Consider the following 16,101-nt stretch of genomic DNA (forward strand, 5'->3'; position numbering starts at 1 on the left):
CAACATCACCAGACAATTTGCTGTTTCCTAACCTATACGAGGAAGCTGATTGGATCTTACCCTGCTCATTCACTTCTGGGGCTTGTTAAACAATAATCCCCTCGGATCGGCCTCTTTGGGAAGAGAAAGCCACGTTAGTGATGAGCACAGGCAGGTTACGTGGAACTTTATCCTGTGTGTCGGATGGGGACATGACCGGGGGCCAGTCCCAGGGCTTGGTCCTGCAGCCCATCTGGGACTACCTCCACCAGAACCACCATGACCTCCTGAGAAGCCCTCTGTGCCCCGTGGTGCTCTCCGTCACCACCTACTTCTTCGTGGTTGGTCTTTACACGCTGCTTGACCTGCTGGCTCCCACCTGGCCCTGCATTAACCGCTACAGGCTCCATCCTCACAGAGCCGTCACCTGGCCCAACATCTGGGATACGCTGGGAGTCACCATCTACAACCATCTGCTGTACATCTTTCCCGCTGCGGTGGCGCAGTGGCTGTGGAGGCCGCCCAGCCTCTTGCCCTGTGAGGCACCCACTCTCCGGAGCTTCTTCCTGGGCATCCTAGGCTGCACGCTGGTCTTTGACTTCCAGTATTACCTGTGGCACCTGCTGCACCACCGGATACCGTGGCTGTACCGCACGGTCCACGCCGTGCACCACCAGTACAACCAGCCCTTCAGCCTCGTCACCCAGTACCTGTCTGGTTGTGAGTTATTCAACTTGGGATTTTGGGCTACAGTAGACCCCATCCTGCTCCGGTGCCACTGCCTCACAACATGGGGCTTCATGGTCTTCAACATCTACATTTCCACCGAGGACCACTGCGGCTACGACTTCCCGTGGGCCATACACAACCTGGTGCCCTTTGGCCTGTGGGGTGGTCCGCCCAAGCATGATGCTCACCACCAGCGGCCCAACACTAACTTTGCCCCATTCTTCTCTCACTGGGACTGGCTCGGGGGCACCCACACCGTGCCAACTCCCCCGAGCCACGCTGCCGTGGAGGAGCCAGACGAGATGAAAGGGACAAAAGACTAAAGAGCTTGAATTCGTCACTCATTGACTCGATCGCTTTTTGACTCAAACTGCCTCTTTTGTACCTACACTCACTCTAACACACTTGCTTTTTTTTTTTTCAACCAGTTTCTTTCTCTACCGTGTGTCTTTATGATATTATTATCTTCCACTGCTCTCTCACCATTTAGGAGCTGATTATCAGTCTAGCATTTGACTCTGTGGTAAGTTGTTGAGAAGAATTATCTTTTACTTCTGTTTCGTGTACAATGATAGTATAGATTATCCTGTACTGTTGTGCATGTACCTCTCATTCACAGAGATTCCCCATTTCTGTTAATGCGTTATGTCATTTTCTTCTGGTCTGTTCTTCTTTTATTGAGTATTCGCTGATAGTAGATGGTGTGATCTGTCAGAGTGATTGCACACGTGTTAGCACGTACATTGTCCCTCTCTCGCTCCTCAGCTCTGACCCTCTCACTCACACGCATGAATAGCGGTCTTTTAGCTGCACCCTAGTATGATGCGTGGCCGCAATACTAATCTGTCCATCTCTTTTGAGACAACATGCTCTTACAGGAGTTCTTAATAAAACTCCCCAAAAAGACGATACCTTTGTGATACAACTGTGAAAAAAAGAAAAATGAATATTTCATTCATGCCTTTGCATTTACAGCAGCAGGTGTTATTCTTCAAAATATCTTACTATGTTGGACCGATAGAGCTCACTCAAGAGATTTTTCACATTCATTTCACATTTTAGAATAAATCCAAATGTATAAATATGTGGCTGTTTTCAAAGCAGAAATAATGCGGTAATCCAATAAATTTCTACTGAAGTAGTGACTACTTAACCTTTGTGGGAAAATGTGGTTGATTCACTTATTACTTGCACTTCAACAAACAAACCAGCAGAGGACCCCTTCATCCCAACACAAATCAGAGAGGGGACGCTGCAAACAGCACAAAATCGAGCAAACAGCAGCTTCTACAATGACTAACTTTAAAGGATTTAACTCCAGTCAAACAAAAGATGATCTCTTTTGTCTTAGTTTAGGGGTCCTTGATGTGAAAAAGTTTGAGAACCACTGGCATATATAATGATGTCAAACAGGAAGTGCAGTGAGTCAGTAGCGAAAGAAGCAGTACCATGTAGCCTAAGGAGCTATTATGGAAGCAAATATTGAGAGTAGTGCAACTGTATCTCAGTCCGTGTGTGTAAATGTAAAAAATAATCTTTAAATGCATAAGGACTGTGCAAAAAACACCTCCAAATTTGTATTCTGATCTGCAAGTGTATTTAGATTTTCAAATGTGTAGGCAGATTGTATGTGTACATTGATCTGTGCATGTGCAGAGAGAACTGTAAATGCATACAAAGATATTATTGGCATTTAAAGTTACACTTGAGTAAAAGTACAAAAGTATTGGCACCAAAATATACTTAAAGTACCAAAAGTAGATGTATAAGGACACATTTCAATATAGAGTCTATTATATTATTGGTTTGATGTTTATTTTTGTATCACTTTAAAGTGATGGTTCGGAGTAATTTCACATTAGGGTCCTTTGCGCCATGACCTCGAGCCAAACACCCCCCCAGAAGCTTTTTTCACCTGGGTCTAACATTGGGAGCGTTAGCGTAGAGTAGCGTTATCAGCTGAATAGCTTAGCGCAGGGGCTAACGGACCCACGTTTGTATCTCGTAAATGACCCCACTAATAATGCCCGAAATGATACCAAACGTCTACACTAGTACATATAGGTTATGTACTCATAAAACGATGGATTGGAAAGTTTGTAAGTACACCAGAAGTTTATGTAAATAACACTTGCCTGCTGGCTTCTGCTCTCTGCTGTTGTTGTTGCTGCTGTAAGACGAGTGCTTAGGGCCGTCTACAAATTACAACACCGAAAAGAGATGCAAAATAAATATTTTTTAATTTAACTTTTTTTTTTAAGTAAGTGCTGTAGTATAACTAGCAGGAGACAAGTAATAATTGAGGTAAGTTTGGAGACATTACCTTATTTAATCATTAAATATATATATATATAATATATATTTTTGTTGTATCTCTTTTCGGTGTAGTAATTTGTAGACGGCCCTAAGCACTCGTCTAACTGCAGGTAGCAGCAGCAGCAGAGAGCTGAAGAGAGCAGGCAAGTGTTCATAAACTTCTGGTGTACTTACAAACTTTCCAATCCATCGTTTTATGAGTGCATAACCTATTTGTACTAGTGTAGAAGTTTGGTATCATTTCGGGCATTATTAGTGGGGTCATTTACGAGAAGGGCGATGAGTCCATTAGCCCCTGCGCTAAGCTATTCAGCTGATAACGCTACTCTACGCTAACTCTCCCAATGTTCGACCCAGGTGAAAAAAGCTTCTGGGGGGGTGTTTGGCTCGAGGTCATGGTGCAAAGGACCCTAGGGTGAAATTACTCCGAACCATCACTTTAATGTTGCAGCTGGTAAAGGTGTAGCTCATTTTTATTAACTCTACTGTCCAGTAGTTTGATCTGTAATAATACATTCTTTGATCATATTTTGTGTTAATAATCTAAATCTTCAACGGAGCTAGTAACCAAAGATTTAAAATAAGTGTTGTGTAGTAAAAAGAACAATATTTCCCTCTGAATTGTGGCGGAGTAAAGTAGCATCCAATGGAAATACTCAAGTTAGGTACAAGTATCCCAAAATTGTACAAAGTATTGCATTTACTTTAGAGATGATCCAATACCATTTTTTCCTTCCCGATATGGATTCCGATACCTGAACTTGTTTATTGGCCGATACAGAGTACCGATCCAATACCAGCATATATGTTATGTTTTAACAGCTGTATACTATCCCCGTATGGATGTGATATGATTGCTATCATTGTTGTTAAACTCTTGGTGAAACTTAAACAAACAATGAATGCCATAGAACTTTATTTTATTATCCAGTCAGTCAGTCATAACGGGAAAAGGACATTAATAAACAACTTTAAAAGTTTCCTAGACAGACAGACAGACAGACAGACAGACAGACAGACAGATAGACACTTTATTGATCCCCAAGGGGAAATTCAAGGTCCCAGTAGCTTAAAGACATCACACACAACATACACATACATCATAAACAGTATGAGAAAATAACAAATCCACATGAATAATATGGACAATAAAAGAAAAGATACTAAAATAAAATTTAAAAAAAATCCACATGAATGTACTGGGGGATGTATAAGCATGAGACGCCTGCAGTGACAGGGCAGTGACTGACCCTGTGAGTCAGTATGCATGGTAAGGTCCTCTATGAGAGTGTGTGTGTCATGGTGGTAGTGCAAATAAGTAGTGCAAGGATAAAGTCTAGAGACCAGCATTAAATATGGACAATATAAGAGAATAATGTAGACATAGTAATATAAAAACTATAGCAGTGCAAGGATAAAGTAAAAAACAAACAAAAAGACAGCATTAAATATGGGCATTATAAAGGAATAAAGTAGACAGTAGGATAGAGACAAATCAACAGTCAGTATTAAAGGTTTGAAGTAATAGTGTCACAGCCATTGTTCAAGTATTAATTTAGACCTCAGTCCAGGCTGGGGGAAGGAGGGAAGGAGAGGTTGTGCATATGGGCTAACATAGCCAGTAAACAGTGTAAAAAGTGTAAACAGTGTAAGAGGTAAACAGTGGGCCAGTGGACAGTCAGTACATAACTATTACGTGATATTGGATCGGTGCATAAATTCCAGTACTTGCCGATACCGATATCAGCATTTTAAGCAGTATCAGAGGCTTTTTTCCGATACTGGTATCAGTATCAGAAGATCTCTAGTTTACTTCCCACAGTTGGTCAGAGTAGCTGTGTTCTGGCTGTGATCTAGTCTCACACTGTGACTCTCCTCTTTGTTTCCATACACTTGGCAACAACACTGGCAGTCAGAACTGGTTTGGCGTGTTTCTGGTTTTCAACGAAATAGTCTGTTGCCACACGCCGTGTTTATTGTAGGAACACTCCATTCACATGATGCTTGATGCGTCAACAAACCCAAACCTTTGTACCAGTTATTCTAGTACAATTGAGTGAAAATGGATGTGAATTAAAATGACTTTATCCCCACGCCTGGTAATGGTCATGGACCTCTAATGTGCGTGCAATCACATGGTTATCCATCTTAAAGGATCTTATAATGACAGAAATAACTTCAGTTCAAGTTAAGCTATTTCCTGTTCAAAAAAATCATTTCTTAGGACTATCTGGTGAGGTTTGAACGACTGTGATGCGTTCTACAATCCATCCCAGCACTCTATGAAAGAAAACTACTCCGTTGTGCAGAAGTAAACAAACTTGTATTCTTATAAAAACATCTAAAAATATCCTTTGTATCTTGTGGTTACAGGATTGTTGCAATTCACAAGCAACCTGACAGCATACTGTACGTGTTGCATCATAAATATGTAACACAAGCTGCCACACATACGTGAGTGTGCAACTGCAGAAATAATTCCACTCGAACTTTGCCCTATTTTTTTTCCCTTCCCATCATGAAGTAGCGTAGAAATCTAGACGCACCCTAGTGGCAGCAAATTTATTTTGCAGCCGGGGGGGGGGGGTCTAGGAACCAAACTTTGGTCAGGCCAATCATATCGTGTATAGAGTCGGTGGGCGGGCTTATGGCTGCTGCTGCTGGGAACAGCGGTCTTCTGGAAGACTTGGACTTAAGCTTTTCTTTGAGAAAAGAACGGCACAGAAAACATTCTTAAAAAAGGAAGATGTGTTCGGAGTTTTGCGGACCAGATACGGCAAAAGTTTAATCTATCAACTAGCTTCGCTACCTTCTTCGTTGCTCTGCCTGGTTGTAGTGCTATCCTATTACGTGCAGAGGGAATTTGAAAGACAACCTTTTATCCCGCCCCTCGTATTGAGCCCTGCCAATGGTGAGTTCCCAGAACCAACATCTGGATGTGGGTCTGGCTTGTCAGGCTAATCATGAAGCACTCTGCCTGTTAAAAACACTGACTTATAAAACATCGCTAAAGTTAACTAGAATCATCAGATTTTAAAGTAACATTTTAGAGAGAATATTACCAGTCTCGAGTGCCCTTTGCTCTGCGCTCGAAATTGAAATTATTTCAACTTGACCTAGTTGCCACTGAGCATTCGAAAGCGCAACCAATGATATGGCTGCCATTCAATTTCAATCCTACACTAATATCACAAACAAATACTAAAATATCTATGTATTAACAGTTGTATATCAGTATATTTTAACAGAAACTGTCCATAGAGCGTGATTCACAGTTGTTTATTTATTACATTTCAAATTGCATAATCACGCAAGTTGTTTCAACTTTGTAATTTTTTTCCAACTTTGTCACTTTTTTCAACATTTTTACATCCTTTTCAACACGTTTTTTTGACGTTTTTGTCAGGTTTTTCTACCTTTTTGACACTTTGGAAGTTTTTTTTCCAAACGTTCTGTTTTATAACTTCTGCTGCACATCTTTTTTTTTTTTTAATTATGTGGCAAAAGTCCTGATAATGAGCAGCCAGAGGGCAGGAGCGGGGGATATAGTGTGTTTGTTTATACTTAGTTAATGTCTTATTTACACCTATATAATCAAATCTCAGCCTTTTGTAATTTGATAAGCGCACAAAGCTGCTTTTAAAATACACAATACTTTAAAATACATAAGTGAAAGTAAAAGTAGTTTAAAAAAAAAAAAACTTTAAAAAGTAAGAGTACACAAAAAAAACGACTCAATTACAGTAACGTGAGTAAATGGAATTTGTTTACTTTCCACCTCTGCAAATGATTTCCCAACTTTTACAAATCCCATCCAATGTTTCTGTTCTATTTAACAGGTATTGCATTACCTTTTCTTCTGTCTCTGTTTTATACAACTATCAGACACATAATCAGTTTCAAACTTCTAAAATTCTTTTCCTGGTGCCATTTTATGAACTGCACAGGGTGCTTGGTTTAATAAATGACAAAACCTGATTTATGAGTGTTTGCGTTGGCCCAGGTCACACAGTGTTAACTGTGTGAATGTAACAAGGCTAGGGAGTGGCTCCGTCCCCAACATGTAAAATGAAGCTATTTCACAGAGTGCTGACAAAGGTAAGATGACACTTAAACGCACGACAATCATTTACCTCTTTAAAACATCCCAGAGCTGTGCCTGAACCAGTCATTACACAGGAAGCCATCACAATTCACAGTCTGTGTGCGTACCTGGGGGAGGGTAAAGACTCTCTTTGGGTGGGGCTGTGGCTGGAAACACACCAGTTGACTGACTTCTTATCTAGAGATGAAAGACAAGGAGCATTCATGCATTCACTTTAATTCACAGTACTCCTTTGTTGACAGCATATTGTCTTTTAGAAGAAAATGTGGTGTATAAGGGAGGTGTTTTGTACTGAAAAGTAAAAATGACTAAAACACAGACTGTATGAGCTTCAAGATTAAAAAATGAAATGAGAAAAAGGCTGATTTTAAGAGCTAAAGAGGGGAAAGGCAGTGTGTGTATCAATAAATAAATATAAATAGCAAAGCGAGTTTCACATACAGGTGAAAGGTGACGACTGAAACTAGTGGGAGGACAACCTATTTAGGTCATCATCACAACAGGCCTCATCACGCTCTCAAACATTCTTTAACCCGCTCCACTCGGACACCCTTTTTTTGCTCACCGTTTCTTCAGAAAACAGTATGATTAACAACTAAGTAAACATTAAAAGACTTGTTTAAAAAAAATATATATATATATATAACCTGGTTTGTATCCTTTCTGACACTAAAAGCAGACTACTAGCCATTCCACGAATTCCTAACATTCCCACGAATGGCGAAGAGAATGATCGATGACAGCGAGTCTACATTTCATCTCCGGCTGCATGATGACAAAGAAGGCCGGTGACTCACGCCACAGAAAAAATGTAAACCAGTTACGTCATATCAGAGAAGTATCACAGAAACTGCATCTTGTTTTATAATTTATTTAAGAAAAAATGTAACAGGGCCACCTTATTTCCTCATCACTCAAAAGTAAGTTGACACTTGGTTTAAAAAAAAAAAAAAGGACGGGATAAACAGGAAAGTGTCTAAAAACACAAGTTAACATTAAGAAGGTTGGGTTGTTGATTTGACAAAAGCTACACATAGGTTTGTTTTTGTTCCTTTCCTCTGAACACATCAGGTTAGTTTAGTTCTTTTCATACAGATGTTCACTGATTTAAATGATCTTGAGTGCAGTGAACTAACTAGTCACATTCTCGGGTTAAAAGACCTCATTTTGTGCAGCCAAGAGGACACAAAGGCAGTCTTTAAAAAGGCATTCTCTCCATTTATATCAGAAAAAGAAAACATGTAGTCATGTTTCACACATGACCACTAAACAACAGTTCATAATGAAGTCATATTCATTTTAAAATGTACTCCGTCTCTGACCCCTGCACAGTCATCTTCACATTTACAGTTCATATTTGGTTATATGATGTGTTGAGGTCACCTGGTTATGACTGATTGGCCTTTTGTCCATTATTACAGACCTATCTACTGTGTCTCAGTGCCACAAGGTGTGTACGATGCCATGTTTTCAGTAAACCAGAGCAAGCACAGGCGGGATATCGTATTGAGAGTTCTTTTTTGTTGTCGTTGCTCTCCTTTACTGAGCTCGTCTCTAACAGGAGCTGCTCTGCGTGTTGCCGCTACTCGACGTGTACGACTTGCTCTTCTTGGAGTATTTCAGGGAGCTGAACGAAACCCTCATCCTCTCTACAGTCCTGCTGCTCCTGCACAGCAGCGTGTTCTTCACGTGGTTCCTGAAGTCCTCCGACACAAAGTAGTAGATAAACGGGTCCAGGCAGCTGTTGAGGCTGGCCAGGCATAACGTGGAGATGTAGAAGCCGTAACCATTATTTACCACTCCGTCTTTTAGCAGAGAGTAGTGCACCACCAGCATGATGTTACTGGGGATGAAGCACACTAGGAAGGTCACCAGAACGATCACGATCAGCAGCACGGCTTTCTGGCGGTTCTTTCCGGCGCTGCTGTTCTCCAAGCCGTTCCCCAGAGCCCTGAGTAACAGAACGTAGGCCACAACGATCACTATGCACGGGACGAGGAACACGACCAGACCCATGAAGATGAAGTAGAAGTACGGCAGCTGCACAGAAGGGAATGGATCCAGTGGGTTCTTTATGATGTTGACATCGTGGCAGGTTGTGACGTTGAGGTCTTTGAGTTTGACGGTGTGGTCATACAGGTACAGAGGCGTGGTGGTGAGCCAGATGAAAGACCAGATGGCCACGCAGACGCCCACAGCCACTTTGTTGTTCTTCCTCTGCTGGGACAGAGGGTGAGCCACCACCCAGTACCTCTGCACGCTGAGGCAGGCGATGAAAAGGACGGAGCTATACATGTTCCCGTAGAAGAAGCCCACGAGGACTTTGCACAGCGGCTCTCCGTAGATCCAGTCGTTGCCGTTTAAATGGTAGGAGATTTTTAAAGGTATCCAAATGACATATAGCAGGTCGGCCAGAGCCAGGTTGGCCATGTAGATGGACGACGGGTGCTTCTTCTTGGTTCGGAAGAGGAACACCCAGATGGCCATGCCGTTGGCAGGAAGTCCCAACGCAAACACGATGATGTAGACGATCGGGAGGAAGACTGTGGTGAGACCGCTCTTCAGTGTGTCAGATGTTGCCTGGTCCACAACATATTGGTTTGAGTTTGAAGGGTCCTCAAACGCAACGAATCCCCGTACTTTCCCTAAAACAATATGACAAGATGAAATACATATTAGGGCTGACATGATAATCAATTAATCATTTACCAAAGAAAAATGTTAAACATTCCATGAGCTCAGGTTCTTAGAAGAGCTTTCACAGTGAAATGACAATATTAAATGAATAAAAAGGGAGGATTAGCTGCTTTTCTCCCGATTTCTAGTAGCCTATCTTTGGGTGGAGGAATGTTGGTCAGACTGTTTACTAAAAAATGTTAAATGACAGTTTTCGTTCTTTCCTGATACTTGATAGTCCCGCATTTTTAAAAGTGAGGATTAGCTGCTTTTCTCTGATTGATTTCATTATAAACTGATACTGACTGACAGTGTAGCCTACTTAAATTGTTACATGAACATGTCACTTTGGACATTTTTTTTTTTCATTATTTCCTCACCCTTTTTAGGCTAAAAAGGGTCAGGAAAGGGTTATTGGCAGTATTGGCATTGGCAGATTATAACCTAATGAAAATAATCATTAGTTGCAGTCCTAATAAATATAACTACAACTATTAGCCTACTGTAACTGAAGTACTGCAATGTAGGCTAACGTTTAAGAGGAAGTTACGCAATCAAATACCTTACAGTATAGGCTAATATTCATAATATAACAAACACCTGCTGCTTGGAAGCGGACCAATTCCGTCAAAAAAAGTCTCTCTAATTACGACAACAATGTTCGAAAATATTTAGCGTAATATGGGCTACTTCAATATTAATGTGCGTTTTAATCTCTTGAGATGAGTCTCGTGACGCCTTTATGTAAGCTAGCTCGCTTTTCGACACAATTAAGCACAGGGAAACCTCCGGTCTTACCTGTAGCATGAGAGGCAGAAAAGTAGCAGAAAATAAAAAAGAGCAGCGACAATAACCGAGTTAAATCCATGTCTGTGTCCTTCACACGCTCTCTGCCGCCAGTCCTGTTCTGCAGAATGCCTCCAACGACTTCTTAAATCGATAAACACCTAACCTCGAGGGACACACCCCGAGACTACCTGTGTGTACCGTCATCAGGGGCCCGCCTACCCGCCCGGTTCACTCCAGTCTGGGTTTCCCTTCAGAGGTTGCTATGGAGCTCAGGGAACCACGAAGAACATACAAACTGACACTGACGTAATGTAGCAGATTTTAGTACCTTGATATTTGTTTCATAACTTATAACATACCCCACAGATATTTACTTAATAGCCTATTATTTTTTTTCCTTCTTGAAATATAACCTCTCTGGTAGGCTTGAAAGGCCTAGATATAGATAGACAGACAGACAGACAGACATATAGATAGATAGATAGATAGATAGATAGATAGATAGATAGATAGATAGATAGATAGATAGATAGATAGATAGAACTTGACTTGGACGGCCCTCCTCGCCTTTACTTTGAAAAGTTTACCAAGATAGATAGATAATACAGATAAGATAACATATAGGCCTACTTTATTATTATTATTTATTTTTATTATAAATAGCGTAGCCCACTGCACTACAAATGCAATCAGAGAAGTAACCTCAAGTGTTTGAGTTAAATATAAATTAGATGATACTATTGATTTCTGTGGTTTGGAAGAGGAAACTATTTTTCATTTGCTTCTTTACTGTATTCTTTTTATTTTGGGTGGATGTGTGCAGTTTTGTGGAAATAATGTGCAGACTGAACTGCGTTCGATGAGTCGCATTCCTTGTCCACACCGATTATGTACAATATCGATACATCTGCCATCTGTTTTCTCGAGTAACTCTTAGGTTTTGTAAAACATTAAAACAATATTGAAACGTGTCCATCACAATGTCCTCAAGCCCAAAGTGATCTTCAACTGTCTTGTTTTGTCTGACCGACAATCCAAAAGCCAAAGATATTCAGTTCACTGTCATGTAAGACAAGAAAAAACGCAAAATTATCCCATCCAAGAAGCTGTAACCATCAAATTACTGAAACAATGAATCTGTTATCGTTGTAGATTATCTGTTGATGGACGAATCAACTACTTATTTCAGCCATTTTTAACATTTTATTACAGAACTCACACAGTATGGCACTATGAATGTCAAAAAAAGAGAGAAATAGATACAGTATACTGGAATCATTTATGAACGTTATGAGAGTAAATATCCTCCTAAGTTTTTAACAGTGGTGTAGTCTACGTGACAGGTATACGCAGTATACCCACCTAAAAATGTGCAATTGGATGTAACAACATACTTTCCATTATATTTTTGATATATTTTGAATTGTCATCTGTGTTTTCCTTCGCATAGGCTGAATAAAGGTATTTCCACTGTAAATTGGTGCATTAAAGTGTATCAAAATGCAAAAAAATTAAGTCTTTGGCACTTAAATTTCCTTGGGTGAGCAGACCCAGACGCCCCACTTTTTCCATTCTGGTCCATATATTTATGTAGAACATACATTAGACTACACCACTGGTTTGTAAGTTTGTACAGACCATCTTTCTCATTTCATATCATCTCTTCCCCTCCCCCCATGGTGCCAAACTGCTCTTATCACGTAAGAGGATCAGTTGAACCTTAACAAACAACACTGAAGCCAACTAACAAGTGGAATATGCAAAGCTGCAGTCAACAACTAGTTCAACTACTTCACTACTCTACTTAAGTACTAAAAGGCTGTATCTGTACTCTACTGGAGCATTATTTTTTTCTCCTACTTCCACTTTTACTTATGTACATATTTTCGATGGATGAAATACTTTTACTGTAATACATTTTTTATGTGCTGCATCATTACTTGTTACTGTTGTGAATTCCTCACGCTACGGAGACTGTGTAGGTTACAGTGTGTGTAGCTACGGCTACGTTAGTTATGTACGCTAATTACTTTCTATTTAGCTATTGTTGCAGCAGAGTAATCTATTTCTGAGTTGTTTCAGTCTGCAGTGAGTCCTGCATGTTAACCGTTTGACCCTGTGATGTGAAGCTGCTAGTTTATCTGTGTGCTGCTAGCTTGCTAACTTTCCTGTAGCTACATCACACATTACTAGCTAGTGTGTGATACGTTTTTTGGGGCTTTAATCGTTACTGTGCTGGAGAGGATGTTCATTTTACTTGCACAGTGTGATAATTGTACATTTTATTTCAGTATTTGTTAATATTTGTTATTTTTAATATAATATAATATATTTAATATTCGTGAATTCCTTTGGCTGCAGCCTTAGGCTAAACATTTAAAATAATAAACAATATGATATTCAAACTTTTGACAGCTTTCTTTAATAACTAAATAACACAATACATGTACTTTTACTTTCAGTGCTTAAGTAGTAGATGTTAAACTACTTGCAATACATTTAAAACAAATCTCAAAGTGCTACAGGGTGAAAGCATCAATATAAAAGACAGATAAAGGCATAAAAACAAACACACTTAGTTTGACTCACAAAGTAACTTTACATTTGGTAACTGCAGTGCTGGTTGTATTTTACGTGTGGAGGAATAAATCATTGCAATACAATCTTGAGCAGTGTGTTTATGCATCTGTCAGTGTTTAGTCCCTCACGGCAGCACTTTGTTGGACTGCTTGCAGCCGCAACAGATACCATTAGACATCCAACTCCCCAAACATTCCTAAATAAGGTCAGTCATCACCCTACGTTCCCCGTTACCTTATGTATCACATATTTGGCAGTTCCAGTCTAAACAGACATTGAGAACACCTAAAGGCAAGACAAAGACAAGTTACATAACTCTCAGGCCCACAAAGCCATGAGACCAGAGTCAAGAAAAGTTTACACAGAACAAATGAACAACATATTTAAATAGGTTAAAAATACTAGGTTAAAGTACTAGATTAACACCAGACTGTAAAGAGATTAAAAAAAAAAAGTCATTCAGCAGCTTGACCTTTTCAACCGCCTGCCTGACAGTAATTCAGAGACAATATCAATGACCACATACAAAGTTGCAGTTCAAGGTTTACTTAGATACATTTAAGACCTTTTCAAGACCCCATATAATATATATTAGAGAGCTGTAATCGGGCCTAACTTTTAAGGCCCGAGCCCGACAGAATTCGGCCCGAGCCCGACAAGTACATTTTGATTGACAGGTTTTTAAAAGCCCGAACCCATTTACAGCCCGACATTATTCAAATGTGCGCACGCACACAGCTCTTTTGCCTTTTGTCAAGCATTAGTAATTTATACATTTTTAAACATGATTTATTCATGACTAACGTAGGCTATAGGCCACTTGGAAGTTGGAACAAAGAAACGTCGGGTCTCGTCGGGTTTGGGCAAATATCTAATATACTGTATATACCTGTATAGAAAGGCCAGATCAGACTATTACTCATCACTAATAGAAGAAAATAAGAACAACCCAAGGTTTCTTTTCAGCACTGTAGCCAGGCTGACAGATAGTCACAGCTCTACTGAGCCATCTATTCCTCTAGCTCTGAGTAGTGATGACTTCATGAGCTTCTTTAATGATAAAATTATAACAATTAGAGATAAAATCTATCACCTTTTGCCCTCAACTTCTAACAGTTCACCTTTAAACGCAGGACCGCTAGAAAAAACGACTAGTCCCAACATATACTTAGACTGCTTTTATTCTATAGACCTTCAACAATTAATGTTAAAGATATCCTCAGCTAAGCCATCTACCTGTCTCTTAGACCCCATCCCAACGAGACTACTCAAAGAAGCGTTACCCGTGGTTAACACTTCATTACTAGATATGATCAATATGTCCTTATTAACAGGTTATGTACCGCAGTCATTTAAAATAGCTGTGATAAAACCTCTTCTGAAAAAAAACACCCTCGATCCTGAGGTCTTAGCAAACTATAGACCTATATCTAACCTTCCCTTTCTATCCAAGATCCTTGAGAAGGTAGTTGCTAATCAGTTATGTGATTTTCTACATATCAATAGTTTATTTGATGACTTTCAATCAGGATTTAGAAAGAATCATAGCACAGAGACGGCACTGGTGAAAATTACTAACGACCTTCTAACTGCTGCAGACAAAGAACTTGTCTCCATTCTTGTTTTACTAGATCTTAGTGCTGCATTTGACACTACTGACCATACCATCCTGTTACAGAGACTGGAACACTTAGTTGGCATTAAAGGAATCGCACTTAGCTGGTTTAAGTCCTATTTCTCTGAGCGATCCCAATTTGTTAACATTAACGATAAACCCTCCAAGCACGCTAAAGTTAGCCATGGCGTTCCTCAAGGCTTAGTGCTTGGACCAATTCTATTTTCCTTATATATGCTTCCTCTAGGTAATATTATTAGGAAACACTCAATGAACTTTCACTGTTACGCAGACGACACCCAATTATATCTGTGAATTAAGCCAGACGAAAGTGGGCAGTTAGCTAAACTTCAAGCTTGTATTAAAGATATAAAATCCTGGATGACCCACAATTTCCTGATGTTAAACTCAAACAAAACTGAAGTTATTGTGATGGGACCAACGCACCTCCGAACTTCATTATCTAAAGATATAGCTACTCTGGATGGTATTGCCCTGGCCTCCAGCACTACTGTCAGAAATTTAGGAGTTATTTTTGATCAGGATATATCCTTCAACGCCGAAACAAACCCGAACAACAGCCTTTTTCCATCTTCGTAACATTGCCAAAATTAGGAATATCCTGTCTCAAAACAATGCTGAAAAACTAGTCCATGCATTCGTTACTTCTAGACTAGACTACTGCAATTCCTTACTATCAGGTTGCTCAAATAAGTCCCTTAAGACTCTCCAGCTGATCCAGAATGCTGCAGCACGTGTTCTGACGAGAACTAAGAGAAGAGATCATATTTCTCCTGTATTGGCTTCTCTGCACTGGCTTCCTGTAAAATCTAGGATCGAATTTAAAATCCTCCTCCTGACCTACAAAGCACTAAATGGTAGAGCTCCTAGTACCTTATTGTCCTAGTAGAGCACCACGCTCCCAGAATGCAGAGCTACTTGTGGTTCCTAGAGTCTCTAAAAGTAGACTGGGGGCCAGAGCCTTGAGCTACCAGGTTCCTTCCTTCCTGTGACACACTGAGCTGCTCTCTCATCTCTACTTGTTTCCTTTTGTATGCATCCTGTCCCAGAAATGCTTGTTACTAACCTAGCTCTGGGGAGTTTACTTATGTTTCTCTGCAATTCCCGGCTGCATCCTGCTGCGTCCTGCTGCGTCCTGCTGCGTCCGCCGCATCCGACATGACATGAACTTCCACGATGACCTTCGAAGTCACTGTTACATTATTTTTAATGTGACTATTATGTGCCACTGTTCATCACACCCCCAACCGGCCCGTCAGACGCCGCCTACCAAGAGTCTGGGTCTGCCGAG

General features: G+C 40.3%; 2 protein-coding genes across 2 annotated transcripts; one reads left to right on the plus strand and one right to left on the minus strand.

The window, feature by feature from the left end:
- Positions 1–17: 17 nt before the first annotated feature.
- Positions 18–1,840, plus strand: ch25hl2 (cholesterol 25-hydroxylase like 2). Its single transcript, XM_039780334.1, has one exon. The coding sequence runs from the start codon at positions 141–143 to the stop codon at positions 1,029–1,031; it is 891 nt and encodes a 296-aa protein (XP_039636268.1). The 5' UTR covers positions 18–140; the 3' UTR covers positions 1,032–1,840.
- A 6,144-nt stretch (positions 1,841–7,984) lies between these two features.
- f2rl1.2 (coagulation factor II (thrombin) receptor-like 1, tandem duplicate 2) lies at positions 7,985–10,781 on the minus strand. Its single transcript, XM_039780873.1, has 2 exons — positions 10,604–10,781; positions 7,985–9,774 (listed from the first exon to the last, which is right to left on the minus strand). Exons 1-2 carry the CDS (start codon positions 10,671–10,673, stop codon positions 8,684–8,686), a joined length of 1,161 nt encoding a protein of 386 aa, XP_039636807.1. The 5' UTR covers positions 10,674–10,781; the 3' UTR covers positions 7,985–8,683.
- Positions 10,782–16,101: the final 5,320 nt, after the last annotated feature.

The sequence above is a fragment of the Perca fluviatilis genome, chromosome 17 (assembly GCF_010015445.1).
Source record: "Perca fluviatilis chromosome 17, GENO_Pfluv_1.0, whole genome shotgun sequence".
Lineage (NCBI taxonomy): Eukaryota > Metazoa > Chordata > Actinopteri > Perciformes > Percidae > Perca > Perca fluviatilis.